Source organism: Rhynchophorus ferrugineus, unplaced genomic scaffold (genome assembly GCF_030347505.1).
Source record: "Rhynchophorus ferrugineus isolate W39M unplaced genomic scaffold, kcgeb_rfMv2 rfM6, whole genome shotgun sequence".
Classification (NCBI taxonomy): domain Eukaryota; kingdom Metazoa; phylum Arthropoda; class Insecta; order Coleoptera; family Curculionidae; genus Rhynchophorus; species Rhynchophorus ferrugineus.
This window is the reverse complement of record NW_027472585.1, coordinates 4,379,787-4,392,331: the sequence shown is the minus strand read 5'-3', so window position 1 is coordinate 4,392,331 and position 12,545 is coordinate 4,379,787. Positions and strand designations below refer to the sequence as shown.

At 32.5% G+C, this 12,545-nt stretch overlaps 2 protein-coding genes across 3 annotated transcripts; both read right to left on the bottom strand.

The window, feature by feature from the left end:
• Window positions 1–1,297: 1,297 nt before the first annotated feature.
• LOC143198241 (odorant receptor 46a) lies at window positions 1,298–6,134 on the bottom strand. 2 transcript variants are annotated; one of them, XM_076407370.1, is made up of 5 exons: window positions 5,393–6,134; window positions 4,619–4,718; window positions 3,298–3,402; window positions 1,589–1,744; window positions 1,303–1,535 (listed from the first exon to the last, which is right to left on the bottom strand). In XM_076407370.1, exons 1-5 carry the CDS (start codon window positions 6,097–6,099, stop codon window positions 1,461–1,463), a joined length of 1,143 nt encoding a protein of 380 aa, XP_076263485.1. In that variant the 5' UTR covers window positions 6,100–6,134; the 3' UTR covers window positions 1,303–1,460. The 2 variants fall into 2 exon arrangements, with proteins under 2 accessions (XP_076263486.1, XP_076263485.1); XM_076407371.1 differs by lacking the exon at window positions 1,589–1,744 and having other exon boundaries at window positions 1,298–1,535.
• Window positions 6,135–8,228: 2,094 nt separating this feature from the next.
• LOC143198303 (uncharacterized) lies at window positions 8,229–8,942 on the bottom strand. The gene has a single exon (XM_076407435.1). It carries the CDS (start codon window positions 8,940–8,942, stop codon window positions 8,229–8,231), a length of 714 nt encoding a protein of 237 aa, XP_076263550.1.
• Window positions 8,943–12,545: the final 3,603 nt, after the last annotated feature.

Below are 12,545 nucleotides of genomic sequence, written 5' to 3'. Positions count from 1 at the left end.
CTTGGCATATTAGTGATCACAGTAGACAAAGTTCAATATAGAAATTAGCAATAAGTGTCATCTGCAAAGAGGTCGTTACCGACGAAAACATTTAAAAAATCCAGAAAATGATTTTAAATGGCCGTAAATTGAAATTGAACGAAATAGCAGATACTCTAAAGATATCAACTGAACGTGTACATCATATCATTCACGCATATTTGGGTATGAGAAAGCTCTGTGCAAAGTGGGTGTCGCGCGAGCTCACTTTTGACCAAAAACAGCGACGACTTGATGATTCGCTGAAGTGTTTGAATTGAGTTTGACTTTTTGCATCAATATGTGATAATGGATGAAACACGGCTCCATCATTTCACTCCGAAGTCCAATCGACAGTTATCCGAGTGGACTGCACACAATGAGTGCTCTTCAAAGCGTGGGAAAACGCAACAGTCGGCTGACAAGTTTATGGCGTCTGTATTCTGGGATGCGCATGGAATAATTTTCATTCACTACCTTGAAAAAGGAAGGACCATCAACAGCGACTATTACATAACGTTATTGGACCGTTTGAAGGACGAAATCGTCAAAAAACGGCCGAATTTGAAGAAAAAGAAAGTGCTGCTTCACCAAGACAATGCACCGTATCAAAAATCCATGAATTGGGCTTCGAATTGCTTCCTCGTCCACCGTATTCTCCAGATCTGGACACCGAAACAGAGGCGTATTTTGAAGTATAAAGCAAATCGTACTACTAAAATAGTATCGAAAAGTTGGGAGGTCGCTATAATCAGTGTATCACCCTTGAAGGGAATTATGTTGAATAAAAAAAAAATTGCCAAAAAATGTGTTTTACTCTGGTAGTACCTGTTATGATATGCAAGAGGAGTGAAAGGTATATACATCGGTATGTATTTCTTAAAATCAAATAAAATTAGGCTCTTAAGTTAACTGTAACACTCCCAATGTATACAAGATAGGGTGGTCTCGTTCGCTTCGAATTTATGATTTGTCTTCTGCATGTTGTGCAGTAGCTGTATTGCTCCTACGTTGCTATAATTTAGCAAACTTTTTTCCTGCCATAAAGCTAGATCTTGTTTTAGGCCAGGTTGTGAAATATCAAAAAAAAAGGAGAGTTATCTAACGTACGGCCTTGATTTGATACCAAATAACTTTTTCTGTTCTCGCATATCAAGAATAAATTGGATGAATAACGTTTTTCGGCGCCTGATGGTAATTCAATCAAACTGGAAAAAGTGTTAGTAGTGAGAAAAATGTAATCACATAGCAAAATCAAACTATATTCGTAAAACCATATATTTAGCATCAACTGGAGTAATGAATACAAATAGCAAAGGAACATTGTTACTACAAATAAATATACTACTAATACAACATATTATTTGCTACTAAACCATTTATTTATGCAGTATTATTGTATTATATCGTGCACTGATTTTATCCATGACCGGTGACATTATCTATATAGATAACTGATTTTCTGATGCATCCAGATTAGTTAATACAGCAAAATATGACATGGAGGTTTTAACAATCTGAAAAAAATGCAATATTAATTATCTTAAAGCACAGATCGTCGCATGCAAACCTTCATAAATAATTCAACGGATATATAGAAGAAATCGTTAGCTAACATCATTAACGGCGTTTGAGTTCGCATCATAACATATACTAACTGTTTCTTGAAGTCTTCGCTTGCATCAAACCAATTGCAAGAGTATAAAGCTACTGGAACATTCTCGCTCTTAAAACAAATTACCATGAGAATTTAATATGTCGACCAAAACAATTTAGAACAAGCCTTGAATACCAATAAAATAATTTTTTACCACTATGTATATGGTTTTTCGCTATTGTCAAATTCGTTAATTAGATTTTCATTATTTAGGTACTTTAAATAGTCACAGTCTACAAAATTAGAGAATGATTTCTCAACTGTAGCTACAAATTGGTATAGTTGATAATATGTGTAATATAACATTAATGTTTAGGAATGAAATAGTTAAAGTATTAATGATAATGTACTTGATTGTTTCTACAATGATATTCTTTGTCTATATCTTTCTTGATATTCCACAAAAATCTAAAAGTATCATAATGAGAAGATAATAGCTCAAAGCTTTAATCAACAGATGAAAGAGTAATGTAAAGAAACAATTCTTCGTTTTCAGTTGATTGCACAGTTGCAAACAAGATACTCATTCCTTGGCATCTATGTAAACCCTTTATCTGAATCAAATTTCTATAAGAAGTGATCCAGGTTGTTCAAACTTTAAGAATCTTGAGAAATATTAACAATATCAGTTACACTAAGTATTCTTTGTCAGAAGACAAATAAAATAAAATCATAATTTTTATTTTTTATTTAATATATTTTAAAGTTTCCTTTACTAACAAGGGTTTTATCTGGACTGGACTTACAGTTTAACGTGGGTTCCGAACCACGGTACTCAGCATTAAGACTACCGACTGGCGAGTGGCGACTTACCCAACCTGGTTACTGGCGTGACTGGGATTCCAACCCACGGCTATCGCAACAGTAGAAGGACCGTCCTAGCCTTTACCACTGCGCCACCAAGCCGACTCATAATTTTTATTTATCCAAATATTTTATACTTTTATTGAAATTTATTCGCCCAAGCAGAAACTTATAGGGACAAAGGTTTTAACTTTAAAATTTACACGTTACTTTTCAAAACCACTGATTTATTAAAAAAAAACTCTTGAGCAAGTGAGAAAAAATGTGCCATATACTAAACATATTGGGTTTTACACCATCGTTTATAACAATGCTCAATGTACAAATATTGTTCATGAATTAACACCTAAAATTTTTATGTACACCTTGATGTTTACCCTTCATATTCGAACCAGTGCCTTGTCCCCGCATATTATAATATTTACAGAAATATGCTCCTAATTTTTTACATCCAGAGTACAATCAAATAACTACTTCCTCTTCGAAAACTCGAATTAAATTATTAATTCTTATATAGTCGCTTAATAATTTAGTCGCTAATAGGACTGACTACTGAAGGTCAGTATTGGTAAATAACAAATCTTCACCATTATAATTGATAAATAATCTTTGCTTTTATGAAGTTTTGTTGTAAAAAAATGTTAAATTTGAACTGGAATGTTAACTTATTGAAGGTACGTCCCTGTATTTACTGTATTATATCATATAAGATTATTACACAAACCTACTACTATTATATTTTATCATTTTATACATATCAAACTTTGATCCAGTTAACAAACCCAGTTTTCACGCAAATTCCTAAAATTTATACTTACTTTTTCAGTCATCACCGATGCAAACCAACAAGGAAACAGCAACAGGAGAAAGATTGCCGTTTGGTAAAGAAACAGATATAGAAATTCGAAGCTTTTGACGTCGGCCTAAAATTAAGTAATTTAATTAATTAAGCAGGAAAATGGATTATACCTTTTCGTATACAGAAATGAAAGTTCAAGTTAATTTCACATTTTAAAACCACTAAAACTTTTAAAGATACTTAATGCGAACTCATTAAACTGGTTTTTGGAGAAACCTTGATCGATTTTATTGATGCATAATGGACCAGTGGCAAGTTTTTTTTTAATTTTTACGCATATTTACATTTGATCAATCTGATCAGATTCAGATCATTCATCAAATTCAGATAGATTTTCAGAAAAATTGTCATGGTATTTTTTGAAGTCCCAAATTGGCTTCATAGAATATAGAATTGGTTTTATATATATTTGGCTCTCATAACTTCCGAGATATAGGCTATCGAAATTTTACATTTTCGGTCCTGTTTATCCATATACGCTAAAATTGTAAAATGGTCTTATGAATAACGGATTTCGTTCCAATTCACATACTAAGTACTATTCGATATGTTAAAAACGCAGTCGTTTGCCAAATTGAATGAATTACCTCTTATAGTTTCCGAGATATTGGCTATCGAAATTTTATATTTTAGCGCCTATTTATCCATATATGCCAAAATTCTGCAAACTGAATTATCTCTTATAGTTTCCGAGATATAGGTTATCCAAATTTTACATGTTAGGCTCTGTTTTTCCATAAACACCAAAATTGTAAAATGGTCTTATGAATAATGGATTTGGTTCCAATTTACACACCAAGTACTATTCTGCATGCTGAATACGTAGTAGTTTTCCAAATTGAATGAATTATCTCTTATGGTTCCCGAGATATTGGCTATCGAAATTTTACATTTTAGGATCTGTTTTTCCATATACGCCAAAATTGTAAAATGGTCTTATGAATAATGGATTTTGTTCGAATTCACACACCAAGTACTATTCGGCATGCTGAATACGTAGTCGTTTGCCAAATTGAATGAATTATCAAAAAATTTGTTTATAACTTAAAGGATTAATCTTTTACAAGTTTTACTTATGGCAACATCGCATCTAAGTATGTGGAGAGGAATCCAATTTTATTCATAATATTTGAACGTCAAAAATTGCAGCAATTTAAGATCAGAAAATAAAAAATCTCTAGATACTATTTTGTAAAATCTAATGTAAATATAAAAATATGTAGTGAAATATTACACTGCTATATTAACATAACATTATTTTAAGATTGGTTTATACTTACAACACTCAGCAAATACATATTCATACAAAATGTAACGGTTGTCGTAAATATCTGCCAAAAATATATTTTACCAAAAACTCCTTTAACAAGACCAAAAAGTCTGTAACAATAAACAAACAAATTGGTAAAAATGTTCTATATTTCTAGTTGGAAAACAGCAAGAATTTAAAATAATGCAGAGACAAGGTTAATGGATTCCCTGACACAGAAAAGTAGGAACTTAAATAAAAAGAATATAATTAAATAATATGAAATATGATATAACTTTATAAGGACTTAAGGAGGCGAAAAAAGATTCCTTTTTAAAATAATTGAAGTTGTTATATGATATAAAGATGAATATTTCCCCTAGGCGTGACAGAAAAACGGATAATAATGAATTAGCATAAAAAAACTATAAAATCTAAAATGCTAAAATGTGAAAGCAGACAAGAACCCAAACATATTTACGAGACATTAATTATGTAATTATTCTTGTATAGACCTGAAATATCGACCCAATTTTAAAAAATCTAGGGTATTTAATATCAAAATCTGCAGGTTTTTTTGGTAAAGAACAGGTATATATTTTATATATAAACCATTCGATATTATAAACATTTTCAACGGTAATAGTAACATTTATAATGGTATTACTGCAGCAGAAAAACAAAAATCAAATCAAATAAAAAATCCCAAGAATATGTCTAAATGATACCAACGGTACTATCAAGAACTCAATTCTCATCTAAAAATAGAGAAAACTTAATATCGTTAATTAATAGTGCAGCTTACTCTAAAATTTGATGATGGTTCCAAACAATTTGCCTGATCTGGTGCGTGGTGAACTTTTCCAAATGCTGTGATCTAAACGCTAGCAAATCGAATTGTAATCCTATAAAAGTGAGAAATCCGGTTATGACGACCTCCGAGAAAATATTGATGATACCAATTGCCCATATGGCGAAGGTTTGATGGGCGTAAAAGATCTCAAAAACCGGAAAAAAATTTATATTGAACGGATACCATGATCGAATAGGAGTTAAGTGCTCGCCATTGTACATGGGATAAATGGTAATCATCACTACGGCTCCCATACTGATAAAGGACATCCATTTCTTAAGAACACTGAACTTGTCCAGTACCCCGTTAACTATAGTCAGCTCCGATGAGTTCCGAGGCTGCAAATAATCGTTATCCATCATGGCGAAGATTTTATTACACTCCTCCCGGTTACTCATTATAATGATGGATTTGTATTGAGCCATGTGACATTCCATGACCAAGTAACACATGGACGCGAACATTTTCACATCCGTGCTAGTACTGACCCAATTTATCAACGATAATAAATTAACAGGATAAATGAACAACCCCAATATGACGAAGGCATAAGGATAGTGCCAAATAGGTCGCTTCTTATCGATATCAATCCAAAGACCGGACAATTTTAACGCGAATATGTCAGTTTTAAACAATTCACGATACTTGACAGGCTTCATGTTCTAGTGTTCTAGTTCTAGGGCTTCAAAATAAGTATGCCTCGATAACCCTAGAAATATATATATATCTATAAGAGTAATTTAAGTATGAAAGATTAAGTAAACAATTGATACAAATTATCGTTACGTTTGTGGAACTTTTAAACTATGAATTATAAATCGAAAATCGAGTTTGTGTTTTTTCAGTCATACATTCGTAATATTTATATTTATTATATTAGCTGAATTGTCCCTGATATGACCTACAAATAGTATAGGTCTATATACAAGGCATAGACAGAATAATAACATTTCAATTGAAAAGTCCCCGGCCTGACATATAGGTGGCGCTACTATAATTAAATCCATATGTTTTTTAGTTCGCCTTAACCCTCAAAAGTTGCGTGTATAAATTTGACAGCTGTCGGATCATTAGTTCGTAAATTATAGCTTTTTGAGTGAAGCAACTTTTGTTATTGTGAAAAAAATTGATAAAAAGGAATTTGACGTGTTGATCAAATATTGCTTTTTGGCTTGGCTTGAAAGCCGAGTTTCCGGACACTGACCCAGGAAAATCAACCATCAAATATTGATATGCTAAGTTTAGATGTGGTGAAGTGAGCACTGAAGGCGGTGAATGCAGTGGACGCCCCAAAGAAGTTGTTACCGACGAGAACATTTAAAAAACCCACAAAATGACTTTGAATGACCGTAAGTTGAAAGTGAATGAAATAGCTGGCACTCTAAATATATCAACTGAACGTGTACATCATATCATTCTCGAATATTTGAGTATGAGGAAGCTCTGTGCAATGTGGGTGCCGCGCGAGCTCACTTTTGACCAAAAACAACGACGAGTTGATGATTTGGAGCAGTGTGTGAAGATGTTCAAGCGTAATAAACCCAGTTTTTGCGTCGATATGTGAGAATGAATGAACCATGGTTCCATCATTTTACTCCGAAGTCCAATCGACAGTCATCCGTGGACTGCACACGATGAATCCTCTCCAAAGCGTCGAAAAACGCAACAGTCGGCTAGCAAGGTTATGGCATCTGTATTTTGGGATGCGCATGGAATAATTTTCATTCACTACCTTGAAAAAGGAAGGACCACTAACAGCAACTATTACATAGCGTTATTGGTCCGTTTGAAGGACGAAATTGCCGCATTTGAAGAAAAAGAAAGTGCTATTACACCAATACAATGTATCGTGTCACAAGTCAGTTAAAACGATGGCAAAAATCCATTAATTGGGCTTCGAATTGCTTTCTCATCCACCGTATTCCCCAGATCTGGCCCCCAGCCACTATTTGTCGAATCAATGAGGTGATCGCCGAAACTGAGGCCTATTTTGAAGCAAAGGACAAATCGTACTGCAAAAATGACTACCAATGATACTTTTCAATTGACCTGTTATATAGTCTATCCAGAGTTTTTTTAAACATACGTCATCAAGATGTTTAATGTAATGCCTGTCGCAATTTATAAATTCGTTTTAGAATCAGACAATATTTTCCTTCGCATTTTATTCTAATTAAAAAGAGACACAATGCTGTATAATAAGTTCGGGCGTGTAACCAAACTAATGGTTAATAACACCTTCGGTTTGTATAAACTCGATCAGACACATCGGAGAAGAAATTGACAAAGTATGGAATTGTGAACAAATGTTACATATGTTGAAAGTGAAACTTGAAATACCAGAAGTTCATTTTCGTCATATTTTGATGATTGATATTTTTTGATACATAATAATTCATAACTGCTTTTTTGTTAAATTCGCTGTAAAGAAGTCCACTAGATAAACACGAAATCATAATTTTGTCTTAACGAATATTATACCGAATGCAAATGAATAGAGAATCATTTGATAGTTTATTAAGATTACAGTATCATAGAAATAATTTTTAATCCTCGATTCGTAGTAATTGACATGACATTGACTTACTTTTACATCAAGGTAATGACTATAATAATTAAAAATATACCTTAAGAAGACAAAATCAACAAAATAACACTAATCTTATTGGAGTAACCAAATTTTTATAGCAATATCAAAAGATTAAAAGCAATAGTTACGTGAAAAATATCCACAAATAACAAAAATAACAAAACAACTCGACAAAACCAAAAATATTAATTTTATAACTTACTCTAAAATCCGTCGATGGTTCAACACAATTTCCTTCAGCTCATCTCCCGTATATTTTGTCATATGTTCGATTCTAAACGATAATAAATCAAACTGAAGCCCTGTAAAGTTAAGAAATCCAGTGATTACAAATTCTCCAAATACGTTGACAATCCCGATGGTCCATACGGCTATGCTTTGATGAACGAAGACGATTTTAAACAGAAGCGGGGTGAGATGTATATCAAACGGGTACCAGGTTCTAATGGGAGTTAAATTACTACCGATATAAACCGGGAAAACGATAATCAAGAACACCGCTCCCATTCCGATGAAAGACGTGTATCTCTTCAGGACACCGTATTGATTTAATACCTTCAGCACTATATTCATCTCGTCAGGATTTCTTGGTTGAAAATAGTCGTCGTTCATCATGGTTATCAGCCTGTCGCATTCCAGTTTCTGTCTAATCATCACCATAGCTTTGAATTGAGCCATATAACATTCCATTACTAAGTGGCTCATTGAGGCAAACATCTTGACATCGTTGATGGAGAAATACCATTCAACTAAAGTCAAGAAGTTAATAGGATAAATAAACAATCCTAAAATTACGATGGAGTATATTCTGTGCCATAGCGGTTGTTTTTTCGTAGCTTCCAACCAAATTCCTGAAAATTTTAAAGCTGACGCGTCATATTCGAAAGACTTATGATAATTTACAGGTTTCATATTCTTTGTACTGATGTGAACTGATACAGTTACAACGGCATAGTAAAATTTACGGTGTCAATTTACTCGTCAAAGATTTACTAAAGAAAACTTTTGGTAAATTAATGTCATTATATCGAACTAAATTTCTTTAGGAGGACTATTATTTGTTCTCTGATAACTATATCTTGGATCGATATATGCAACTTTTTTATATGTTAAACAAAATGTAAATAAAAAAGATTTTTTCAAAGTATAAAAGATATAATAAATATTAAATAACACTAGTATTCTTAATTTACAAATTAATTTAAAAATTACTATTATTCTGTTTTACTTGGCACAATACGCAAGATGCAAGATGAGTTACAACATTCATACACTATACAAGTTGGTGCGATTTGCCTCACTGCAATGTCATGATTTCAGCTGTATTGCTTCCACGTTGTTGTGATTTAGTAACCTTTTGTATGTTTTACAGTGAAATGTTGGATAGCTCCGTAAGCCCATCGATTTCGAGGTCATTGTGTATTTATTTCGTGTATTCTTCGTTGATTGTGTAGCTATAATCGTTAGTAATTAATCAAAGGACTTTGTTAAACCGACGTTGTTTTACTACTCAGCGTAATGTTTTAATGTAACCCTATAGTAGTGCACAGTGGACTCCTATAAGTCCAAATAGGTCATATTATTGGATCATAAATCAATATCCTCGATCTTAGATCAAATTAATAGTAATATATAATTTATTAATAATAATTTTAAGTCTTATTTGCTCAGATTTTCGTCCAATGATATGTATAAACTAAATAAAGGTCATCTCAGTTTTCTATGAATTTTCGTGTGCTGAAAACAAAAAGACCATTGTTCAAGAGACAGTAACATAGTACCTCCACATAAAGTTATTTGCAATTTGTAAATGCACTTCCCAATGATGAAGGCTACTTCAAATATATATTTCCAGGTGATCCAGATCTCCAGATTTCCAGATCTAACATTCGTTAGATCAGATACTAGACGGCTTGTGACTGACCCACAATTCAAAAAGCAGGATGGATTGCGATTATGGAAGTCACAGAAAAATTTTCAGGCGAACCGACCAAGCATTAGATTACCTAAAGAGTTAAAAAGTACCTTTTCTTCACTTTTACTTAAGAGACATGAGTAAAAAAGAAGGTGAACTTATTTCACCAGGACATTAGAAAGATGGAGAAAAGATACCAAGAGAAATGAAGCATCTCAATAATATCGGATAGCGATAGCCGCCGGTTCGAATCCTACTGGGGCATGTGGTCGTAAATTTATATTTGTGATTGTTTAAAATGTTTGAATGTTCTAAGCAAGAGTGTAAAATCCAACAAGGAAAACGATACCAGTCACGCCAGTAACCAGGCTGGGTAAGAGCGGATGTCTTCTGGGATGATTTCTAAAGTTGGTCACTCGCCAGTCGGTAGGCTTAATGCTGAGGACCGTGGTTCGGAGTCCACGTTAAACTTTAGGGCTAGTGCAGATAAACCTATAGTTGGTAAAAGGAGACCTTAAAATATATGTAAAAAAATAATAAGCGTTAGAATAATAAAAGTAATTAATGTTAAATAACCAACATTATAGACTACCTTTACATACATTATGAATTTAATATGATTATAGATCATCTAATATATATAACCAAAATTATATTATTAAGGCTTATTACTGAGAGAACAACTTGAAGAAAAATGGGCAAAGTTTTAATGATACATCGATAATAAATATGTAATTCACAACATAGTTACAACATTTTGCATTATTTACAACATTAATAATTACAAAGGATGTATTTTATATATTGAAATATGTAGTGCTCTGAAAAATTTGTATCTCATTAATAAAAGAACCCATAGAATTCCATGAAAAGTTATACTGTGGATGTTATTCACAAGAACAGATAAAGTTGAAAATAAACAAGCTAATTATAAAAACCTATTTTTTTTTATGTAAATCTCGTATATATCGTATGTCGCTTGAACTTAACATTCTCAAAAATACGTGATAATAAATTAACATGTCACGACCTCTGGGATTGAATATTATAATCATGAACTATTGATATTTGACGACAAAATACCGACTGAATTTTTTAATTAGAACTGCCCGATGCGTCCACCCATTTGGATTTGGGTTAAAATTTGGTAAAATCTCGAGTTATTATGACCCCGAAATCAAGTCGCATTGATGGTGAATTAAAACAGCATCAGAACAGGTCCGTACTTCTACTATTTTATTCTTATTTTTGCAGTATTTAATTATAAATTTATGATAAATAAATAAAAATTTCTGTTTCCTGAATAATGAACTTCACAATAATTTTTCGATGTTATTTTTAGATTAATTTTATTTTTTTTAAAGTTCGTTAAGGTAATATACTTATTTATTATTTAATAGAGAAAATTTACAGCAAATAGTGCGAAAATAAGTGTATAAGGTATTAGCAAAATGTTATAAAAATAAAATCAGATGATGATGATATAAATTATAAGATGGGGCAGAATAAAAATATGGGCTCATTGCTTCCAAAAAATGCTGCACAAATATGGCAATAGAGCCATCAGATTCATTAGTTAGTTGAAAGTATTGAAAATTATCAGAGCCCATCAAAAAATTCAAGAAACTGAAAAGATAAGTACATAATCCATACAGTTTCACAGCATTCAGGCAAATTTCAAGTAAAATACCAGAAAAAAAAACGATAAAATATCTGTGAAAGTATAGTAAGTCTCCTTTTACCAAGTAGGGGTTTATCTGGACTGGAACTAAAGTTTAACGAGGGCTCCGAATCTCGGTCCTCAGTATTAAACCTACCGACTGGCGAGTAACTAACTTTAGAAATTATCCCAGAAGACATCCGATCTTACCCAGCCTGGTTACTGGCGTGACTGGGATCATTTTCCTTGATTTTACACTCTTGCCTAGAACAATTACAAATTTTAAACAAACACAAACATAAATTTACGACCATGTCCCAGCAGGATCGAATCCGCGGCTATCGCAACAGTAGAAGGACCGTCCTATCGCCTTTAGCACTGCGCCACCAAGCCGGCATAACTATTTTTAATGCTTACCTTTTCTATAATTTTGAAAAAACTTATGTTTTTATCAACTTGACATATATATCCCTATAACCTATAGCAATATATATAATTAGGGTTACAATATTATAACATTTTACTAATAATTCATACCTTATACACTTATTTTTGCATTGTCTCATACTGATTTTTTTTAATATATAATAAATCATTACCTTAAAAACATTTTGTAACTATAAAATTAACCTAAATATGACTTCCTAACCGTAACTCTTGTAAACAGCAACGCATAGCTGTGAAATATGTCAAGCTAGTTTAAAATAAATATGCACGGATAATTCTCGCCAATCAACACGCACGATGGGATCCCTTTATTGTCGTCAATATTTTTGACCAATTACCGTAATGGATGTGGTTTCACCAATTTTAGCAATTGTACTTTTCCAATAGAACAACATAACCCAGTAGATTCATCACTATATTTTAATGAGCTGCAATATTGACAAACGATTGTCGTTTCCCCAATTGCAACTAATTTGTTTCAACCAAAATCACT